At 43.7% G+C, this 24,268-nt stretch overlaps 1 protein-coding gene across 8 annotated transcripts in view; it reads right to left on the bottom strand.

Moving 5' to 3' along the window:
- The window catches only part of RANBP3 (RAN binding protein 3), a 100,036-nt gene that overhangs the window by 4,294 nt on the left and 71,474 nt on the right, over window positions 1-24,268 (bottom strand). For 5 of the 8 annotated variants that reach the window (XM_075902972.2, XM_075902975.2, XM_075902970.2 and 2 more), the window contains 7 exons: window positions 23,675-23,778; window positions 20,853-20,931; window positions 19,492-19,594; window positions 16,320-16,444; window positions 14,310-14,430; window positions 8,420-8,562; window positions 1,388-1,577 (listed from right to left, as the gene is read on the bottom strand). In XM_075902972.2, the coding sequence (XP_075759087.2) occupies window positions 1,388-1,577; window positions 8,420-8,562; window positions 14,310-14,430; window positions 16,320-16,444; window positions 19,492-19,594; window positions 20,853-20,931; window positions 23,675-23,778 (865 nt within the window). The remainder of the gene's footprint in view (window positions 1-1,387; window positions 1,578-8,419; window positions 8,563-14,309; window positions 14,431-16,319; window positions 16,445-19,491; window positions 19,595-20,852; window positions 20,932-23,674; window positions 23,779-24,268) is intronic. The other 3 variants (XM_075902976.2, XM_075902977.2, XM_075902971.2) reach the window with 1 other exon arrangement.

Genomic DNA, 24,268 nt, shown 5'->3' with positions numbered 1-24,268 from the left:
GATCCTCCGGAATAGGGCTTTATTCCGGAGGATCGGGCCAGTCTAGATGCTTTTTTTCCGGCTTTTCCCCAAGCTGGGAAAAAAGCGGCGGACATGTTTATTTAAATCCGCGGGGGATATTTAAATCCCCCGCGGATTTCCCTATTCCCACTTTCAAAATTAGCATGCCCCTTCCGAAAAAGGGGCCACTGTAGACGTAGCCCTAGAGTTCTTTGAGGGAATAAAGAAATATATGGGCAAGGGGGGATCCAGTGGGTATAGTGTACTTAGATTTCCAGAAAGCCTTTGACAAAGCCCCTCACTAAAGGCTCTTAAGTAAAGTAAGTTGTCACGGGATAAGAGAGAAAGTCCTCTTCTGGATTGATAACTGGTTAACAAGACAGGAAACAAATGGTAGGAATAAATGTTAAATTTTCAGAATGGAGAATGGTCCCAAGGATCCATACTGGGACCAATCCTATTCAACCTATTTATAAATGATCTGGAGAAAGGGGTAAACAGTGAGGTGGCAAAATTTGCAGATGACACTAAACTGCTCAAGATAGTTAAAGCCAAAGTAGACTGTCAAAAGCTTAAAAGAGATCTCACCAAACTAAGTGATTGGACAACAAAATGGCAAATGAAATTTAATGTTGATAAATGTAAAGTAATGCACATTGGAAAAAATAATCCCAACTAGACATACAATATGAGGGGGACTAATTTAGCTACAACTACTCAAGAGAGAGATCTTGGAGTCATTGTGGACAGTTCTCTGAAAACATCCACAGTGAACCTGTGGAAATCCTTGCCAGAGGTTGTTGTAAAAGCTAGGACTTTAACAGGGTTCAAGAAAGAACTAGATAAATTCACAGAGGCTGGGTTCATCAATGGCTATTAGCTAGGATGGGTAGAATTGGCATCCCTAGCCTCTGTTTGTTGGGAAATGGATGACAGGAGAGGGATCATTTGATGATTACCTGCTCTGTTCACACCCTCTGGGGCACCTGACATTGGCCACTGTTGGAAGACAGGATACTGGGCTAGATGGACCTTTGGTCTGACCCAGTGTGGCCATTCTTGTACTAATGAGAATTGACAATGATGAACTAATTAATATCCTGTAATTAAGGCCACAGCGCCACTAAGGGCCCTCCATGCTAAGCCATGCGGGGAACTTTTCAACAACCATTTAGAGGAATGTGACAAATATAAGGAAATTTCTATTAGGTGACTGGACGAGTTGGCTGTGACTACAGCTACGTCCACGTAATGGACCCTATACTACAAACACTCATGAATGTAAGTAAGAGTTATGCATTAATGGAAGACTCGAACAGTTTGCATTGTAAAAGTACAAAGGGAGAACAGTACAGGAAACTAGAAAGTTTAGCATTTTCTTGCTTACCACTCCCAGCAGATCCTGTAGGAACAATGACATCATCATCATCATCATCACTATCTTCTTCATTTGATTGTGTTACCCCTGGCTCGGGGGCTGTGATCTTTGTTTCTTGCTCTTGTTCCACTCTACACCGTAGAGCCAAGATCCGATGGTGCAATGCAGCATATAGCTGTCCTGTATCTTTAGAACTTGCCTATGGATTTTTAAAATGTCAAAAAAGTAAGATTTTAAGTTAGAGCAAAACATTCCCACCTAAACATCCTTCACTGCTTTAGAATTTCACACTGTAGATTTCAGAATCAGTAGGTCTGGTATCCAGCTGGCTGTTTTCAGACCAAATCAGAGAGTTAGTAGCAATGGAATCACAGCATTGGTGGACAAGGGCTGGGCACTCAGTGATGCTCTCCAACCACTTCCTATGGCTGACTGAAGGGAATGTTGGTTGACTTTAGAAGAAACCACATGCAACCTCCTTCATCCCAAGAAGATATTGAAGAGGAACCAACAACAAAAGAAAAGGCACAGAGGGGAGACTCAGAATCACCCAGCTGCAGGCCAAATGCACAGGCTTTTTTTTTTTTTTTTTGGAGGGGCAGAGGGGGCTAAATTTAAGCTTCTACTTTCTTTACAGAGGGAAGTCTTCAACATTCAAAGTCCCCTCAAACAATCTATCTGGACTGTCATTCATACATCCTGTACACAGATTTATTAGTAAAATGACTTGTGATTATTTTATCATGTACCTATAACACCCCCTAACTTTCTAACAAAACACATTTAATAACTGTGAATTGCCAGACTTGTGGTTCATGAAGCCCAGTATATGGCATCTGACTTTCTAGAACACTCTAAGGGGAGTTGTAGCCTTTTCAAAACTAAATTATTCAGTGGATAATATTCATACCAGCAGCTGAAAGCTAGGCTGTTGCAAGGGTATAATTAATGAAATCATGTGTATAAAAAAAGTGGAAAGTGGATGGAATTTTAAAAACTGGATGAAAACAGACCATGAATTCCAGCAATAATTGAATCTGGCAATATTCTAAACAAAAAGTGCTCTTAACCATACTTGTAGTTTTTTTCATTGCTTCACATTGAGTCAGACATTCTTGGCTTCAGAGTGACAGCTGAGGTTATTGTCCATGCTGACCGTGTTAACATGTGTCTGCGTTGTGTTGCGCTGAGATTAGGGATGTTAAAATTAGATTAATTGACTAATTGAATAGTCAATGGAATTTCCATCGACTATTCGATTAGTCGAAAAGGGAGCTTCCTCTTTGAAATGTAGCAAGACCCCGCCCAGCTGTTCCACCTTTGAAATGTAGCAAGCACCACGCAGCGTTCTGCCTTTGAAATGTACAAGTGTCAAAGCAGGGCCCAAGCTTCACGCCGTGATCCCACTTTGAAATGTACAAGAGCCCCAGCAGGGAATCTTGAACATTTCAAAGGTGGAACGCCGCTGCTGCGACCCTGCCCCCTCCCATGGAGCTAGAGCTGGGGGGAACTGGCTTTTAATCTGGCTCCCCCCAGCACACTCTCCTCTATACCCCTCCCTCCTTGCTGCCTCTTTCTGATGGGGGGGGGGGCCCTAGTTGACTAGTGTGTCAACTATTTGATAAGCTTCTGCTTATCAGATAGTCGACTAGTTGCTTATATCCATCCCTACCTGAGATGTGTTGCTTTGTGTAGGTGATTAAGGAGGATTTTTTTCTGCCATGAAGGACGATGTTTGTTTAAGGTTACTGTGTATGCTGTTTGTGTTGTTGTATGAGTTGTTCTAACGCACTACTATAACCGGGTCAAGTAATCTACCACCCTTGCTGTCTCCCTTTACACAAGCAATGCAAGTTAGCTGAAGAATAAGGTAGGGACTGCACGAGTTAGCTCTGGAATCACAATGGCCAAGACTTCTGGCACTCCTTAGACACATGCCAGGCTGCTACTTATGGCTAATTTGTGAACTCAAAACACTGGACAGTAAAAAACGGCAAATCTCAGTGATGACTGACCCTCAAGGTGTCCTGAGTGTTTCAATCTGGAGCTGTTTCTATCACTTCACCCTGACTCAGACATTCTAGGCTTCAAGGAGACACAGAGTGACAATCATTAAATAATTAAGACCAATCCATTCCTAACTACTGCTAATCTGATGGCCTCCATGACAGCCCGTGGACCTCATTATCACAATGAATATAAAAATATTTCCTTGTATCTATTTTGAATTTATTAGTTTTCAGTTAATTGGATGTTCCTGTTTTATGACATAGAACCCAATCTACCTTTTCTATTCCAAACATCATTTTGCATACTTTTATCATGTCTCCTTTTTACCTGTCTCATCTAAGGTTATAAACCCAATCTTTTTAATTTCTCTTCTGAGGAGAGTTCTTCTAGGCCCTTTAATGTTCCCTCAAATTTTCTCCATCTATATGTAGAATTCATTTTTTATGTGCACCAATACTTAAGTAATGTGTGGATGTGCACCATCAATAGAAACAAAAAGGCTAGATAGAATATATATTTTTAAAATGTTATCACGGGGATAATTACTCCAGTCAGGATAGGTTAGGCATTTTAGAACTCAAAGAATTAAAATTTAAGTATAAGAGATAAATAAACATTAAAGTATCAGCTCTTTGAAAGACTAAAATTACAGAGAAGTATCAAGATGTAAAATGACCACCACAAAGTCTGTGTTGGAAGGGGAGTGTGACAAATGTGGACAGTATGTGTATGCATATGCGTGAGACAGTGCGTATATGCGTACATGCGAGGGACACAGTGAGTGTGTGTTTGTATGTGTGTGTATATGAGTGACACACACACACACAAACACACAGAGTGTGTATGTGATTAAGTGCGAGAGAGACAGAGACAGACTGCGTGTGCACTGGTTGCTGGGAAAGTCTATGAGAGACTGTGCATTGTTTCTTTAAGGCATTCACCAGAAAGCTTGTTGTTCAGACTGCAGCAGCTGCCAGCAGCTCTCCTGCTCTGCAGAGATGGGGCACATGCACATAGGGTTGGCGGGGCACACACTGATATCACTACCCTCTCTCCCTCTGACCCCCTCCTCTGTACAGCAAGCAGAAAGGTCCCAGGAGCAGCCAGCCAGGGGCTCCTAGGCAGAGGGCAGGAGCTACATGGCAGCAGAGAAGAAGGGGGAGGGCACCTGTATATACATAGCCAGATGTGCGCAGCTCTGCTAATCAAATGTGCAGCACCTGACTCACTTCTGGGCAGCTGTATGACCATGCTGCTTAGAAGGAACACAGGCCTCTAATCATTCTTGTCAGCCATCTTTGAATCTCCTCCTTCCCCCCTATGTTCTGAAGTATTACTTCTGGCATAGATCAGTACTTGCTAGAAATTAAGTCACTTGCTTTTTTCTTCAGAGCTCTTGTGGATATACCAACATGAATGCCTATAAATAGCTGTTTTTAGAAATCTACTCACCCCCTTGTTTCATTAATAAGCCAGATACCTTGGTTCTTTCAAAAGTAATTTCTGAAATATGGGGTTTGACAATGCATTTACAGCAAGATCAGCAACCCCCCACTGGAATTCCAAGGGCTACTGGTTGGACAATTCTGCTTAGCAAAGCAACTTTACAACACACAGGACTTGTCAAACAAGTATGCTTTTGCTTCCTTTCTTCTCTCCCATAAATAAATAATTCCTTTGGCAATGAAAAGGGGCTGTCAGTGATCTTTTTATGGAAGGAGAGATGATAGCAATTTAAAAAAATGGAGGTTACTCACTTCTGCATTAACTAGGTGCTTCGCTTCAAGTGTGTGAGCACCCCAAGTGCCTTCCAGCAGAGATTTTCATTCGCAGCATCTGTGCATTCATCCAATGCATTCTTGTGCTGAGCACTGAGGGTAAACAGGGGTTGCCTAGGCAATCTCCCCTCAGTTCCTTCTCTCATGCAAAGTCTCTCCGAGAGAACACAAAAGCAGAGGGGATGGAGGGTAGTGGAGCACCCATATGGAAACATCTCAAAAAACTACAGTTATTTCATAGTGTGAGCAACTTCTTCTTTGAGTGGTGTCCCTATGCGTGCTCCACTTTCAGGTGACTCCGAAGAAGTGTTCTCCTAGGGACAAGAGAGCTTCAGAATTGGGTCCAGTACTGAAAAGAACAGCATTGCCAATGCAGCATACTTCTCAAGTTTCCCGGACTGAATGGAAAATGGCTGGCTCCCTTAGAAGGCAGTCCCAGACCACCACCACCTACCATTTTCTCTTTTTGGGAATGGTGGTTGTGGAACCCCCACCCCTAGGACAGTACATCCCACGCCTTCCAGTCGATGGGCTCTCCTTCTGATGCCTTCCCGTAGATGTGTCTTCCAAACCATTCTCTGCTGCAGTATTTGTATAGCGAGCCTGAATATGGTTTCTTACCTCTATCTGCATCAGGTGTACATGAGTTCTCCTTTTTTCTGGAGGGCACATGCTGCCAATTTTTTTCCTCTCGTTCTGCAACTGCCCTCTCTGATTCTTCAGCATGCAGTGCCTGCTGTATCAAATACTGACTTCTATCCAGAAAGTCTTCATTTTTTCTGATGCAATACATGGTTGGATACTTAGGTCTCTAGTCCTTTAATCTTCTCTTCCAGTATGGAGATCAGTCTATACTTCATATAAAGTTGCTTCTATCCTCTGGGAGAAAGACAAACATAGCATATCCTTTGCAGATCACAACAGCTGATTGCTCACTATCCATACTGTCTTCTTTCTAAGAACCTCTTCAGATGCTGTATTTACTGCTCACAGAAGCCTGAAAGGCAAAAAAACTCTGTGGGAACTCCCCCCAGGTGAACTTCCAGGAAAACTCTCAGTTTGCCTGTCCTCTGTTCACTTGGTTCGAAACTGGCTGCTGGCTCAAAGCAGAGGGCCCAGGTCAAACCTCTCCCTCCAATCAACTACTCCAGGCCTATCTGGAACAAAACACTCCCAATTCACAATTTTCAGACAAACAACCACACAGTGAAACAGTCACAGTTATTTAAAAAAAAAAAAGTCAAACAGCCCCTGCAACTAGCCCCAATCAAATAAATGGTGACAGCGGATGAACACTGTGATGTTCACCCCAGTATCTTGAAGCAGGGAACTTTTAGGCCAGGATGAAGTAATTGACTGGAGTCTCAAGAGATGATTGGAAGCATGATTGCTCGAGGGGACAGGTAAAACAGGTAAGAATAATTTTCAAAGGGGTAGCCATGTTAGTCTGTAGCTGCAAAAACAAGGAGTCCCATGGCACCTTAAGGACTAACAGATTTATTTGGGAATAAGCTTTCGTGGGTAAAAACCATTTTGTCAGATGCATGGAGTATCTCCAAGAATGATTTTGTTCATCAGCTTCAGTACCAGAGGTGTCAGCAGTAAAACACAGAAAACAGACCCTTCATCTAATGCAGGAAGAAAGCATCTCTCAGGGAACTGCGGCCTAGACCTCATCGTGAACAGAACATACAAAGCTGTTCATGGAGGTGGTGAAGAGGCCTGCTTCTGGAAATCTTCACGTTTGAAATAAGCCATGGAATGTAAGAGAGTCCAACTCCTATTTGTAGTCTTAGGAAAAGTGTCTTTTAAAAGTATCAGCCTGGTATATTGAATATGATATAGGTACATTGCCAAAATATATATTTGATGGATTATGTATCAGTTCGGCAACTTTATTACTTCAGCACTCAGAGAGGGGAATTTTGCTCCTGAAGACAGTTGACAGAAAACATGCAGGCCGCATTGTCAGTCATGGCCCTGAGAAGAGGCAGAAAGTGAAGGCAAACATGAGCACCTTGAGTTCCAACTAATTGATGTGCATACTGGTTTCTTGAGGTGACCATTTGCCCTGGATTGTCTGAGTGTTAAGATGTGCTCCCCATCCCAACAGAGATGTGTCCGTTGTTACAGTGACCATTTAGGTTGGTCAGAGGAAGGCAACACCTGCTTCAATGTTCTGATAACCTTTCCACCAGCCTAGGGAATTTTTAACCCAGTGCATGAATCGAAACCTCTTTGTCTAAGTTCTGTCTGTTTGGTGAGTAGACTGCTCTGAGTTACCCTGGAAGCAATAAAGACAACACTTTGCACAATCTGTTACAACAGTGCCGTCATGTGATCTAGGAGCTGGAGGCAGTTTCTTCATGAGTTTTACGGACTCTTTTGACTAGCCCTGACAAGATCTGACAATGTTATCAATCTGTCCATGATAATGTAGGTTCTGGCTACCAACAAATCCAACAACTGTATTTTCTGTATAGGGATCATCATGGATTTCTTGACATTGAGTCAGAGACCTGAGACAGAGAAAGGGCCCTTTGTATGAGGCCCAGCACATCTTCATGCTAAAGCCAGCCATTGTTTGTGGAATTCATAAGCTGGAGGAAGGGGAAAGGAAAAAGCTGTGAGGGGGTGGATTTCCTGAGATTTCTGTGCTGTGCTAGACTTTACAATTGTGGGTGTACGCTCCAGAGGGGGTGTACACTGGAGAGCAGGGCAATTCCTGAGTTGAATTCCCCTCCCCCACAACTAGTCTCAGTGTCTATATCTTTTCTTATCTGTGTGTGTGCTGGAGGCGGCTTAAGGATCTGGCTCAGCAGGGCACTATAAGTGAACCCAGAGAGGTGGAACAGGATTGGGCTCAGTGGAACCCCAAAATTATCAGGTAGTACCTTGCTACCGGGGGAGATAAACCATCACAGTCAACTATTAAATTAAGCTAATCTAACCAAGAAACTAGACCAAACTAACAAATATAAGAAAAAAATTAGCAAGGCATGCTCAATGTGGACATGCTCATGCTCCATCGCAGGCAGAGGCAGTCGAGAAGGAACTGAGGGTTGTTTGCCCACCCGTGCAGGTCACAAGAAACATAAAGGTGCATGTGTGGGATGAATGTACATGGTTAACCAAAATCTGATTGAAAGTGCATGGTGTGCATGCAGACCTTAAGTGTCACAAGCATATGAACGCTAGTCAAAGAAAAACAACTCTTTTTGGCAGGAAAATGAGGGTAAATAAAATCACTCACCGATATCAGAAAAACTTTGACTCCCTGGTCCTCTGTATCCATGGCTGTGATACGGATACTTTTTTCACTGGCTTTGTCAATCTGCATCTGAGCCCAGAGCTTAGTGTTCAGGATTAACCTGAGACTCCCCTGAGTCCGCATTACTAGAACCAACGTACAAAGCAAGTTAACAGCAGACATTGGACACCTGGACATAGCAGAAAAAACTCTTTTGTCACTTTCAGAATACATATTTTTTAGAAGGAGAATCCTGTTTACATACAACTTGCATGTTGAGAAAGCATAACTAGAAGAATCAGACCCAGGTACAGGTTGGACCTCCTTGGGACCTAACTGGTTCAGGATGAGGGAATTTGCGGGACCAAGGGAGGTGATTTCTGGGCCCCCCTGCCCTGCCACTCCCCCGGGCTTCCTGGCAGCCCAGCTGGGTCATGCACTGGGCTTCCTATTCCTCCTCCCACAACTCCCTCCCAGCCCAATGGGGCTGCGTGCTGGCCTTCCCAGCTCTGACCCTCTCCCCCCACAGCCCAGCTGAACCACATGCACCAGGCTTCCCTCTCACTCTCCCCCTCCACAGCTACACACCTGGCTCCCAGCCCGACATCTCCCACAGTGCACCAAGCTCCTGTCTCTCCCACCCCCTGCAACATGACAGGACACTCTAATCCTGGAACATATGTGGTCATGCCAAAACACGGATGTTGCCAGACTAGAGAGTTCCGGTTTACAGAGGTGCATCCTGTAGCTTCATTACATTGCAGAAGGAATGTATAAGGGCCAGAGAGGGGATCAGCCTCAGCCTCAAAGTCTCTATTTATATATCACAGACTAAAGATGGAAACTGCCAGCTTCCAGAAAGCATATTCCTAGCATATATTGACTAATCTTTAAAGATTGTGTGTTCATCAATGCATAAGACATGGTGAGGAATTTATAAAATATTTATATTTTATTCACTGCCAAAGAATGTTGTTAATGCAGTAAAAATTATCTAGCAATGCCTCGTGCCTTTCTAGAATGTAAACAGGGTAAATTTAAAACCTCTTAAAATCAGGACAAAAGTTAAGGTAATCTCTCTCATGGGCAGTTCGACTGAGGTTTGCCGTGCCAACTATCTGCACAGAGCTGAGAAAAACACAAATACTACACATGCTGCCAAATATTTGATGACACCATTCCACATCTCTAGATAGTCATAATTCTCTCAGTCTCTCATCACTGGCAATAGGTTCGGGGACCCAACCTGACCCATCCCTAACAAAATCTGCCACTTCGGCATTGTGCTAGGTGTGTTCAACCCAATTCTGCACCATCAATGCCCCTGAAGTTCTAACTGCCCCCTCATTGTAATGGAGGGAGCTGTGTTTATCCTGGCATTAGTGGCAGCAAATTGCTAGAACTCACCCTGCTTTAAGTGCAGGAGAAGTTCAGCTGCAGTTAGAGGAATCAAGCCAATCTAATTTCTGGGCTCTGCTATGAAGAAGGTCCATATATTTTAAAGAACAAACATTCAACAACAATAACCGCTCTTTATGCATCTAGGTCTTTGTCTGTACTACCAAGTTTTGTCGCCAAAAATGTCCAGTTTCAGTAACAAAATGTTCTACCCCATGAGAGACTTGCCATTTCCCTTCCCTTTGTTCATGACAAAAAGCCAGTGTACACACCACATCTGCTTTAATCACTTTATTTGGCCTCTAGTAAGTGTTCCATGATGCCCATCCTGACTGCTCTGGTGAGCAGTTTGAACTAGGGATGTAAAATCCTGTTTGTTTAGTTAACCCGTTAAAAGTTAAGTTTAACTGGATAGATTAAACTGGGACAAGCAGGGGGACCATTTCAGTCTGCTGGGCTGGAGCGGCCCCCGCACCCACCACAGAAGGGCTGGAATGGCCTCTCAACCTTGGGAAGGGCCTGTTCCAGCCAGGCTGTTCCAGGCCCACAGAGCTGCCGGCTCCCAGTCCACATGGGTTGGGAGTTGGCAGTCTCAAGTGGGGTACGGGTGAGGAGAGGACTGCTGGCTCCCAGCCTGTGCATGCTTGCAGGCTGTGAGTCTGCAGGCTCATGGAGGAAGGATGAAGGGAGAGCTGGCAGCCCTCCTGGCCCTGCTGCTGCTTCCGACACCCTCTCACAGCCCATTAAGAATTATGCTCACCGCATAAAGGGTTAACTGTTCACATCCCTAGTTTGAACGCTGCTGCCCTGCAGCCAGGTAGAACAATAATCTGCCCCTCCCACTCACAAATCCTGGGAATTGTAAATTCCATTTCCTGCTTGCTGGCTTGGTGTGGAGAGGTCTCATCATGTCTTCCCAGGTGGCCGTGGCTGGCTACCACACCAAACGCTCTCCCACTTAGACCACCACAGAGCTGTTGGATCTGATCAGGACAGAGGGAGAGGAGTCTGAAGTCCCAGCTGTGCTTGACTCTTAAGAATTGGGATACTTATGGGAACACTTTTTGAGGCTTGTGCAAAAAGGGCTGCAATCTGCACTCTAGTGTATCCCAATCAAAGATAAATGAGCTAAGGCAGACGTACTATAAGGTGAGGGAGGCAAACTGCCACTTTAGTACTGCATCGAAGATCTGGATGCTATTCTTGGTGGTGTCCCCATCTCCAGAAGCTGCATGGATACTTCGAAGGATATGAAGGCAGTGGAAAGAGGACAACATTATCGGTGAAGAGGTGAAGTTAGATGAGGATGTGGAACTCACGGCAGGCAGCCAGGAACTGTTCTCCACTCCTGAAGGGCCTAGCTAGATGCAGCACTTGCTCTCTGGGGAGCAGGAGGAAGGAGATGAGATGCAGGGTAAGTGGCTGTGGCTTGTGCAGTGCAGAGGTACGTTAAGGATATAGGAAAGTGGGATGCTGGCTCTATTTCTCTAAGCTGGACATTTCCTCTAAGTAGCATGGCGGAACAGGGTATTGATGCGTACCAAGATCTCACCGGACTCCTCCAGAGAAATATCCAGGAAAGTTTCCTGGAGGTACTCATTAATCCTCTACTAAGCCTCTACAGGTTCTCTGGCAGTGCAGCTTTGTTCCTTACTCTACTTCAGAGCACTGTTCCGTACTATCTACAATTACCTGTGCAGGGACCGAAGTGGATCATAGGTGAGCTGCATATAGAGCAGGACAGACGTTTCAAGCATGCAGCAGATGTATCCTGGTTTCCCTGCTTACCCTTAGCAGTGAGATGTCTGCTATAATTATACAGACATATATAACTGCTCTCATTGGCCAAGTGTTTCCCAAAGACTCCCTGATTTCAATTGTCACCATCTTGGTTCCTCTGATAGCCTTAGTGTCTGGCTGCTGAAACTCAGCAGCCAAATGGTCTGGCTCAGCGCTCTACCCCAGAGCAAACGTGTCATCCTTAGATTCACAGATATTATGCAAAGTGCACCATGTGGCTATGACCATGGGAATATTACTCTCATTAAGGTCTACCTTGCAATACAAGCAGCGCCAGCATGCCTTTAATCTACCAATGCACATTGAACTGTCATTTTTCACCTACTCAGCCTGTTGTAGAAATGCTCCTTATTGCTGTCCAGGTGCCCCATGTAAGGTTTCATGAGCCAGGGCTGTAAGGGGTAAACCAGGTCACCCAGGATCACTATCGGGATTTCTATATCCTCCACTGTAATCTTGTGGTCTGGAAAGAAAGTCCCCACTTGCAGCTTCCTGTACAAGCTGGTGTTCCTGAATATGCATGCAGCATGCACCTTTCCAGACCATCCCTTCAGGGAAACACCCACAGTGATCCATGAATACCTGCAACATAAGGGAGATGTATACTTCCTATTGATGTACTCTGTTGTAAGGTGATCTGGTACTAAAACTGGAATGTGTATAACCTCTATTTTCCCTCCACAATTAGGGAAACCATCTTTGCAAAGCTGCCCACTATTTCTCACACACTTCCCAGAGTCCCAGTCCTTTGTACAAGGATGTGACTTAATGCCCTGAAAACTTGCATTAAACATAGCACCCCAATGGTCAACTTCTCCACTCCAGATTGATTTGTGATGACCAGTAGCAGTTTGGAGATGCCAGCTTCCAGAAAGCGATTGCCACACGTTTCTGAGAGGGCAGCTCTCATTCTGGTGTCCCTGCACCACGTCTGGGGCCAGCTCAGCACGCAGGTCTAGGAAAGTGGCTTTTCCACATCTGAAAATTCTGTAGCCACTGCTCTTCATCCCACATGTACATGATGGTGCAATCCCGCCATTCAGTGCTGGTTTCTCTAGCCCAAAAGCAATGGTCTACCCTATGCAGCTGCTCTGTGAATGCCAAAAGCAATGTAAAGTTACTTCTGCCCATAACACACCGAACGTTGGGCACCTATGTGCCTTCCTCTGTCAGTAATATAATGATTAACTGCGCTGCTATATGTGATGTGTTCACAACACTTAATAGAGCACAGGAGAGAAACGTGGGATCCACCCTTTCTAAGTACAGATCCTAGGATGCATATCAAAGAATGGCTGTTGGAAAAAAAATAGTGCAAAAGAAAGCTGCAAGCCAACAGAGGGGCTAAGATAGAAAGCACTGCATGATGGAATATTTAGCACCATTCCAAGATGTGCAGCAATCCGCTCTGCCATCCCACAATACCTAGTGACAGAAGGTGCCACTCTGCACTGTGGGATACATACCCACAGTGCATTGCTCACTGTGTCAATGATGGTGCCTCCAATGTAGATATGATCCGTCACCAGAAGGGGGCTAATGTGAACAATCTTCCCATTTTTATATCAACTTTTGGGTACTGACAAATTTAAGTTGACAAAACTTGGTAGTGTAGACAAAACCTAGGAATGTGTTATCTGCAAAGGAATAACCAATAGCTTGGTGATCACTGCACCAAATCCTCTATGCTAGATCTGTCCAAAACTTAGGATTTCTGACACACAGCAAACTGGAAATTCCCAAAAGTATTTGTTTCAGAAAGACAAACACACAACATTTCAGAAATGCAATTTGCTCTCTGGAACCAGTTTACAGTGAGTGAAATTGTATACTGTGTTGTAGCCATGTCAGTCCCTAGATAACAGAGAGACAAGGGCAGTAAGGCGGTATCTTTTAATTGGATCAAATTCTGCTGCTGAGAGAGAGAAGTGACACACATTGTCCAGCTGAGTGAAACACAGTCTTAATTTCACTCAGCAGCTGCCAGGGCTCCTAGAATCTGCACCTCTGGGGCAGTCCTGCCATGCAGGCTGCCCAGGGCTGGGGACCCCAAGTATTCCTGGCCTTTGTGGGACTTCAGGAAGCCAGCTGGCTCAGGAGTCTTAAGCAGTAGGGTAGTCCAAATGGCTGCTCTGCCCTAGAGATACAGACCCCAGGAGCCAATCCCAGGACTCCTAAGCTTCCAGTTTAGGTTTCTGAAGCAGGAAGCCCAGAAACCCTGAGAGTCTCCAGAGCTTTCTGGTTCCTAATCTTGACAGCAGGAATCTGGAAACCCAGATGTGACAGGGCTGCCCCACAGCAACAGACTCTGGGCGCTTGGGAGTTCTCTGGAGGCAGACTGCATGGCAGGTTGCCAAAGAGACATGGACCCCCAGATACCTGGGGTCTTTGGTTGGACAGCATACTGCAGGATGGAGCTCACCAACAGGTACATTTGGAGGGTTACATCCTATCCAACTGCTTTCCAGAGAAGTTTCATGTTTGATGAACTAATATTTTCAGACAAGATCTAATCTACACATTAAAGCTTGAGAGAAAGACCATTCTGGGAAACTGACATGAACTTCAAATTATAGCCAACTGCTATAATTAGACACAGTAACCCTAAGTGGATGTCCCCAACTACCAAGGAAGCATTTTGTGGTAGCAACACTGTATGTCATCCCAAAACTTTCCTTCCCACAGCTCATCTTACCCAGCCGAGATTGTAACGTTCCATCATCTGTTGATGCCATATCGTTGAGTCTCAGAAGTCCCCTACCTCTTTCCACCCAAGACTGAGAGTTCTTATCAAACACAAATAACTTGCATTGTATCTGCAACAAAAAGAGATGCCTTCTTGCTAAAGTTCTTTAATTGTTGACTATAATTATAGAATACATCATGATTACAGAATCAAAATCTCCCAATCTGCATTTGGTTAGATTTCAAATATTCACTAAAGTGAAATTACATTGCTACTAAAATGTGCTGAATTGATAACATGGAAACTAAAGTCTTACTGTCTCTGGCAACTAAAGCCCTCAAAATATATTATGTGCCGTGGACTTTTCATTAGGAAAGGCAAGTTGAAGAACAAAATCACCTTGCTCTTAGAACAGAAGCATGGTGTAATTTGTGGTTATTCTTAAATCCTTAAGGAGAATCACTGCACCCTCTCAGATAGAGAAACAAGAGTTTTTTCAGATTTCTCATAGACGAGCTGTACCCATTCAGTAAAAGGTCTACTGTCCTAGATCAGCTGTTGACTATAGTCCTAATCACAAAACCTTCACATACAACAGAAACCATTAATCTGATACTCTATTAGGAACCATCTTAGTGAGCAGAGAACAGGCTTGATCTGATCACAGCAACCAGCACTGCTAAAGTATTCCATGCTCAGATGTTACTGCTAAAATGCAGCCAAAAGACATGCATTATCAAGGTCAGGTTGGTATGGGATGCAGTCTCCTCACCAGCCTGGATAAGAAAGAAAGTGGACATTATGAAAGGAATATAGAAACAAACATCAATTGTGGAATGACTTGACTAACTAAGTATTTATCTTCAGTCAAGGGAGTCTTGCATTGTGGCTCACTCCCCCAAAAAAGCTTGGAAGTGCTTTTTGGCTAACTTTTATGAAAAGTTGGCTGAGGAAAGTAAGGCATAATATTGGATGGTAATGAGCCAGACCTGACGCATCCAGGCTAGGTTTGTTCATAGTTGTTCAAGCTATTATTTGTTTGAAGGAAGGGAAGATTTACAATTTAAAGCCAGAAGAGGCTATTATGATCATCCAGTCTGATCTCCTGCATAACACAGATTTCACTCAATGGTTTCTGCATCAAGCCCATACAGCTGGAACAGATCTTTTTTAAAAAAGCATCTAATATGAAAGACTTTAAGTGACAGAAAATCTACCACAGCCCTACTTAATTGTTTCAATGATTGATAATTCTGTTAAAATTTGGCATTTATTTTTAATATGAATTTGTCTAATTCTACACATTCAGGAAAAGCACCAGCTACTCACAAATCTTATTCACTGGGAAGGGTGGATATCAGCATGGACCAAATATCCTTTCAATGGTCCAATGTCTCCCTGTGTTAATGGCTATACTGAAGGAAAGAAAAGTGGTCTCTCTGTTGGCAGTCATAGGGTGATTAGAGCCTCATGACCATTGATTTTTTTCCCCCATGACAGATATTTGCAATGGATCCTGCTAGAAACAAGAGGTATGGTGGCAGTTTACCACACTGGATAGCGTCTTTAGGACATGGTTTTGTGATTTCAAGAAAATTAATAGAAAAGTCCTCTTGGCATGGAACAGAACTTCAGCAGAGAGTGGAGAAATTCTGTATGACAGCAGTTTCAGACCACATTTTCTAACATCTGAGCTCAAGTGGCCATCCCTCTCAATCGTGCAGGGTGGCAACATCAAGTCAAAGGAGGTGCCTTGTGGAATCTAAGGCATCAATAGTTGTGGCTAGTATATGAAAATTGTTCACTAGACTAAAAAATGAATGTTACCTACCTGTAACTAGCCTCTGCATATGCACATTTGTGGAATCAAGGCACCTACCTTGTGTACTTTCATAACCTGTTGAAAAGCATCAGGACCACCAACCCCTCTCTCCCACTCCTATCCTGGAATGAATATAGCTGGACCATAAGAATCCCAACAAGAGTGAAGCTCATTATACTGTGTGAACAATTTCTTACCTGTAGCACATTGCTTTCTGCTTCTTCCCCAGTGATCACCTCTACCTTCTCCAGTAAACACTTCTTTGCTGTTGCTTTAGTATAAGCTGCTGCAGACTCTGCCAGTGATTCTGAAATATTATTAGCTGAACAACATTTTCAAGTTTACTTTGGATACTAGTCACATAAATCCACATTGTACAAGTGTATGCCCATGTGCACCTACACAAAGTCTGTCATTTACTTGAATAAGCTACCAGTTAATAAGTTTTTCCTCTAGACTGTAACTGTCTTGTGCAACTATCATTCTACCAATTATGCTTTTATCAGGCTATAGAAATGAAGTATGAAGAAAGTAGCTGTGTCTTAAGGAATGGTTCGTCTTCTTTTCTTAAATACTGGTAAATGAAAATCCAGTCCACAGATTATGAGAGTCTCTCCAAGAGGAGGATTGTGTAAAACCTTTGTAGGTGTAATATTAGTATCTGCATTGCTACAGGTAACGCAGCCATGCCTACATTTGAAAATGCAGCCTTTTATTTTATAGTCTCTAGCAGCTCACTGGCAACTAATTCCCATAGCTTCCACATGACCTGTTTTTCTCATTAAAAACCTACTCCTTCACAGGGTTAGAGAAAACCCCTAGTTTCAGTAAATTGTTCTGGATTTAGATATTTGGTTTAGTTAGGTTTCATCCAAGTATAGGACAAAAATAATCCCTTGCCACCAGTCTTCAATCAAAATGGGAAGCAAGACTGAAGGGAAAAACAACTGAGGAGAGTTGGAAGTATTTCAAAGGGACGTTGTTAAGGGCCCAAAAGCAAACAATTCCGCTGTGTAGGAAAGATAGAAAATATGGCAAAAGACCAGCTTGGCTTAACAAGGAGATCTTGCATGATCTCAAAATAAAAAAGGAGTCATATAAAAAATGGAAACTAGGACAACTAACAAAGGATGAATATAGGCAAGCAACACGGGAATGCAGGGGCAAGATTAGAAAGGCAAAGGCACAAAATGAGATCAAACTAGCTACAGGCATAAAGGGAAACAAGAAGACCTTTTATAAATACATTAAAAGCAAGAGGAAGACCAAGGACAGGGTAGGCCCACTGCTTAGTGAGGAGGGAGAAGCAGTAACAGGAAACTTGGAAATGGCGGAGACGCTCAATGACTTCTTTGTTTCGGTCTTCACCGAGAAGTCTGGAGGTGTGCCTAACGTAGTGAATACAAGCAGAGAGAGGGTAAGTTTAGAAGATAGGATACACAAAGAACAAGTTAAAAATCACTTAGGAAAGTTAGATGGCAGCAAGTCACCAGGTCCTGATGAAATGCATCCCAGGATACTCAAGGAGCTGATAGAGGAGGTATCTGAGCCTTTAGCTATGATCTTTGAAAAATCATGGCAGACAGGGGAGATTCCAGAAGACTGGAAAAGGGCAAATATTGTGCCCATCTATAAAAAGGGGAATAAGAACAACCCAGGAAACTACAGACTGGTCAGTTTAACGTCTGTCCCAGGGAAGATAATGGAGCAGGTAATTAAGGAAATCATATGCAAACACTTGGAAGGTAAGAAAGTGATAGGGAATAGCCAGCATGGGTTTGTGAAGAACAAGTCATGCCAAACTAATCTGATAGCTTTCTTTGATAAGATAACGAGCCTTGTGGATAAGGGAGAAGCGGTGGATGTCATATACCTAGACTTTAGTAAGGCATTTGATACGGTATTGCATGATATTCTTATTGATAAACTAGGCAAATATAACTTAGATAGGGCCACAATAAGGTGGGTGCATAATTGGCTGGATAACCGTAGTCAGAGAGTTGTTGTTAATGGTTCTAAATCCTGCTGGAAAGGGATAACAAGTGGAGTTCCTCAAGGGTCTGTTTTGGGACCCGTACTGTTCAATATCTTCATCAATGATGTAGATATTGGGATAGAGAGTACGCTTATTAAGTTTGCAGATGATACCAAACTGGGTGGGGTTGCAACTTCTTTGGAGGATAGGGACATAATTCAAAATGACCTTAGCAAGTTAGAGAAATGGTCAGAGGTAAACAGGATGAGGTTTAATAAAGAGAAATGCAAAGTGCTCCACTTAGGAAGGAACAATCAGTTCCATACATACAAGATGGGAAGCGACTGTCTAGGAAGGAGCATGGCGGAAAGGGATCTAGGGGTCATAGTGGACCACAAGTTGAATATGAGCCAACAGTGTGATGCTGTTGCAAAAAAAGCAAATATGATTCTAGGTTGTATCAACAGGTGTGTTGTAAGCAAAACTCGTGAAGTCATTCTGCCGCTCTACTCTGCACTAGTTAGGCCTCAGCTGGAGTACTGTGTCCAGTTCTGGGCGCCACATTTCAAGAAAGATGTGGAGAAATTGGAAAGGGTACAGAGAAGAGCGACAAGAATGATTAAAGGTTTAGAGAACATGACCTATGAAGCCAGGCTTCATGAACTGGGCTTGTTTAGTTTGGAAAAAAGAAGATTAAGGGGGGACATGATAGCGGTTTTCAAATATCTAAAAGGGTGTCACAAGGAGGAAGGCGAAAATTTGTTCCTCTTGGTTTCTGAGGACAGGACAAGGAGTAATGGGCTTAAAGTGCAGCAGGGGAGGTTTAGATTGGACATTAGGAAAAAATTCCTAACTGTCAGGGTGGTCAAATATTGGAATAAATTGCCAAGGGAGGTGGTGGAATCTCCCTCTCTGGAGATATTTAAGAACAGGTTAGATAGACATCTGTCAGGGATGGTGTAGACGGAGCTTGGTCCTGCCTTGAGGGCGGGGGGCTGGACTCGATGACCTCTCGAGGTCCCTTCCAGTCCTATTATTCTATGATTCTATGAAAATAAGACTGACTATATGTCCTCTAAATTCCTACCCCTTTCACATGCCTGATCCACATGCAGTGAACAAAAATTGCTTGACATTGATACCTCTAGAATGCTAGAGCCATCCAGCCTGTTAATCGCCTCTCCCTCCTGACCTTCAAAGGACCAAGGAGCCTCCCCCTCCACTTTTTAATAAAATGCTGGCTAGAAGGGACAGTAAGGGAAATGGGGTGGTTTTATACTTTGATATGGTAATAAAACAACAACTGCAGGAAAGGATTAGGCACAATACAGGCAGTAGTGACAGAATACTGTTTTTCTTAAAAACAATTCTAAAACCAAAAATCCACTATTCACCTTTCTCTGGAGTGGCTTCCTGTGAAGAAGATTCAGAGCCAGATTCCGTAGCAGCATTTTCCTTGCTACTTTCTGTACCAGCTTCATTTGATTTTGGTGGGCTCTGTAGGGAAAAAGAGGCAGGCTAGATGAACTTTTGGATTTGCAAAAACAAAAATACTAATGTGATTCTTGAGACAGTCTTCCATCTTTGGTAATCTTATAAAAGTACCAGTATCTGGTGCCCCCTGGAACACATATTTCCTTAGTACAAATTGTAGCACTACTTCTGATTAGGAGTGCCAGCATGGCAGGATAAAGATGTACAGCCCTGGTAAGGAAAGAGTGAACTCCTTCCTATCAATGCTGCCCATGCTAATACCAGCAGCTGGTAATTCTGTGGCGTTGGCATTGAAGCTGAGGGTATTGAATCTTACAGTGTCTTTGGCATCAAAATAGCTAGGCTTCTCCCACCAGACAGAAGCATGCTACATGGATAGGACCCAGAATCCCTTGGAAGGGAGACTTAGGTGATTCATGTTCTCCCTCCTCAGCTCTGAGGGAGTGTGCTGGTGCCTGATGTCTCTTTGGCACCGGAACAGCTCTGGGAGAGGCAAGCTTTGCTGTAGTCAAAGTGGGGGACTGTGAGTGGCACAAAGCAGATCAAGTCCCTTGCACTGTTATTGGTGGTAAGGAACATAGGTACAGAGTCCCAGATCACCAGAGCACTGAGGGATCTGGGTACCTTAGTTAAAGATCACTCATCACAATTTGGATTCCTGGTAATCTGAATCTCAAGTCACTTTCATGGACAGCACTAAGAACATAAGAACAGATTGATGTGGCAGCCCTGGATTTTTGGATTCTGCTGGAAATGGATATCCCATCTGTCAAAGTTGTGACTTTTTCAGAGATCAGGTAACTTATGTGGTCATCAGTGATTAACACAAGGCCACTCTAGGGGGTTAAAACCCAAAGCTTCTGCCTCATTAAGAAGTTGGAAAACAGCTAGCTTTGGGCCAACTGTTCAGTCAAATGCAAGACAGAGAAAACTGCCAAGGTGGCAGACAGCTACCCTGGACTATTAATGACAAGAAAGTTCACTAATTTAGACTGACAAGAGTGATTCACAGGGGAGAATGTGTCAGGAGAGGAGCTTGTTATAGCGAGTGGGACAAATAGTGATGCTTTGGCTTGCTGCTGTGAGCGGTAAGGAATCAAGTGGCACCTGGGATTTGGCACCTGTATATCCTCAGGTGGGAGCCACTAAGACACTCAAGTCCCATGGGTAGCCCCAAAAGACACTGATGACCAGACATGCATATCATACCACTTGGACAATACTCAAAAAACATTATACTTAAAAAACAAACACCACTCACCAAGACTCTTTCACTCATGTTCTGTCCAAATACAAATTTGTTGCTGGAAGCATCTGCATTGTTTGTTGAGTTCTCTAAACTGGAGAGAAATGCACTCATTAATTTACTACAAACAGACGTTTCCATAATCACTAAAATTTCAACAGAAGAATTATAATTGGTCTGAACTTCATTTTTTTGTTAAATTAAACGATGTAAAAAGAGTATATTTGATTAATTAGGACAGTGGTCTCCAACCTTTTTACACCCAAGATCACATTTTAAATGACAGACCAAGCCAAGATCTACTGCCCCGCCCCTTCCTTGAAGCCCCACCCCTTCCTTGAAGCTCAGTCCTCTCTATTCTCCTCCTCTCCATCACTTGCTATCCCCAATCCTTATACTGCTGCTTTAAAAAAAAAAAATCTTCTGTAGGAAGAGTTTTTTCCAACATTTGGCCTGTCTAGACTGGACCAAATGTCAGAAAAAAAAACCCTTCTTTTGGAAGCCACCTTATTCCTTGTGGAAAGAGGAATATAGGGGTGACCAAAAGAGCCTGTTTGCTCTTCCACTAAAAAAGCGGAAGAACAAACGCAACCCTGGATGCAGAAGAGTTTTTCTGGGATATCTCCAGAATCCTGAAAAACTCCTGCAGTCTAGCTGGACCCTTACTGTGTTGAGACAGGATGTGTAGGCTCTGGGGTGGGAATGAGGGATTTGGGTGTGGAAAGGGGTGAGAGGTGCAAGCTCTGGGAGGAAATCTGGATGCAGGAAGAGGTGGAGAAGGGGACACTGGCTCGGGGAAGGGGCTCCAGGCTGGGCAGTGTTGGGATACTAAGCAAGCCACAGGCTTGCGGATGTGAGGGTGCAGGAATTTGGGTTGGGGTATGTGAGGGGCTAAGGGCAGGGGGTTCCAGTGTTTGATAGGCTCAGATCTAGGGTCTGGGAAAGGGGGAATGCAGGAGTGGTTGTGGCCAGATGGGGGCTTGGCCCCAATTGGGGGTTTGTTGGCCAGGCTTCATTTTTAAATGAAATACTATGTTAAACACAAAAAGATTCTGCATTGTCTTTATTTATGAGAATGGCAGGAAACCTGCCTTGAGTCAGGGGTCACTGACCCATAGAAAAGTCATTTGGGAGCAGGGGACACAGTACTGGGGAGGGGTGCTAGTGGGTTCTGGGGTAGAGAACAGGGTGCCAGTGGTGGCAGGGGAAAGGGGGTAGGGTGCCAGGACAGGGTGCTGGGGGGGGACAGGTTTCTGTAGTAGGAGACATGGTACCAGAAGGAACTGGTTTCTGCAGAGGGAGGGCATGGTGCCAGGGAACAAGTTTCTGCAGAGGGAGGGCAAGGGAGAAGGAACGGGGGGCCAGGAGAGCGGGGGACAAGTTTGGGGCAGAGGAGAGGGAACACGGTTGGGGGCAGGGAGATCCCTACACCAGCCACAGAGGAAAGCCTCCAACCCGCGCTCCCTCCGGATTGACCGCAGGGCAGCCGGGCTGGAGCGAAGAAAAGCGGCTGCCCAGCCAGCTGGCCATGGTGCTCAGCCAGGGTGCCACCAAGCTCCACATGGGCAGGTGCAGAGGGGAAGCCGCTGATCAGCTGGAGCGCAGGGCAGACTCTTTCAGCTGAAAGCCACAGTCAGCTGGCTGGGGTGTTTCAGCCCTCCTAACCTCCCAGCTCCCACCATTCCTCGCAGATGCGCACCTGTATTGTTGCTCGGTGAGTAGCTGCTCCTCAAATGAGGAAATCTAATGTAAATGTACTGCGCAGGCTCGCAGTTCAGAGAGGGCTCAAGAGCTACTCTTAGAGCCCCTGAGATCTACCGGTAGTTCGCGATCTACTGGTTGGTGACCATGGATTTAGGATGTAACAATGCAGTGAGCAATGCAGCAATAACTGATTTATGACAAACTCTACATCCTAGAAAAAAATATTTTCTGATAATTGGAGATTTTCTCTGAGTACTAGCCTCTGAAATGTTTAAACTGTAGTCTAAGAAATCTAATCACCACCAAATGTATCCTAAGAGTTTATCCAATATCAAAAGGTCTAATAAGGTGCTTAATGCACCACTAAATTCACAGTCCATTCTGGTCAATTTAATGATCCTAGATTTTAAAAATCATAAGTTTCATGATTTCAAATATTTAAATCTGAAATTTCACATTGTTATAAATGCAGGGGTCCTGACCCAAAAAGAGATTGTGAGAGAAAGGTAACTGCAACATTATTGTGTTTGTGTGATGGAGAATCCACAACCTCCAAGTTGTTCAATTAATAGTTGGAAATAAGATGCACATTTTTCTCTAACCTGAATTTGTGTAATTCCTTCCTTCTAATTCCTTCTTCATTTATTAAAAAAACACTACCAATTAACTCGGGCTCCTTATCAACCACCCACCTAAGTCTTAGGTCACACATTGTTTTGGAATTAACAGCTAAACTCAAGGGATGAAAGTGGTCTAGTTGTTAGCTGTCATTGGGCAATCAGATCCTTGCAGCCTGAACAGCTTTCTGAGTATGGATGATCCCTCAGTGGAGGAGTATCTTGGCAATATTTAGTGTCACATTCATTTCAAGCTCCCTGCCAACTCAGGCAGGCTGTATTTGTCACACTCCTCATCTTATAAAGCTATCCTATGTAATCATAACAACAATAGACTGTATTTTTTTTTAAACCAAAAAGCTACAAATCTGAAGAACAAGGTAGCAGCCTCAAAAAAGTGCTGAGTACCAACCCAATTCAAACAGAACCCTGCCTCTGGTAGAAAGCAAAACTACTACTAATGCTCAGCATGTAATACAATAAAGTAATCTGTTCTGAATTTACTTGCAGACTTACTTGGAACTGATGTACTGCAAAAAGTAGTTTGTTGCTGATGGTGCTTCAGAGCTGGGAAGCCCAGCATTCTGTACATCAGCGGATTCATCACTTTCATCTCCCAACTACAAAAGAGATTGACATTTATACACAATTAACAATAGCTAAATCAAGATCAGACCTTATTTTCTCAAAAAACATGCACATACATACTCATAACAATATGCTCATATATACACTCTTAACAATTAAGACCAAAGTGTATTCCCCATGACACAAATTCCTTGTTGCAAGCAGTGTCCCTGTATTGAATTCATATATCCCAAAGAACCAAGGACATCTTCAAGCAGTTCTGTATCTGCTTTGGAAATTGTACTGGTCTATACTCCAAACTCTTTTCTCTTTTCTGATCAAGTTTATGTTCTCTTTGGGCTGTGGAATTCCCTCTGTGGTTCTGGCCAATCTACCTCCTATCACGTTATATAGGAGCCATATGGTCCCACTGGCTTCACCCACCCTACGTGTCTGCATAAAACTTGTCTCTTGGGGTATTGATAACACCTGTTAATCTAATTCAATTAGCCTGTGTTTAGGCAGAAGCCTGCTTTGCCCTCG

This window comes from Pelodiscus sinensis, chromosome 32 (genome assembly GCF_052426305.1).
Source record: "Pelodiscus sinensis isolate ZL-2025 chromosome 32, ASM5242630v1, whole genome shotgun sequence".
Taxonomy (NCBI): Eukaryota; Metazoa; Chordata; order Testudines; family Trionychidae; genus Pelodiscus; species Pelodiscus sinensis.
The sequence above is the reverse complement of the archived record's forward strand: the minus strand, read 5'-3'. Positions and strand labels throughout refer to the sequence as shown.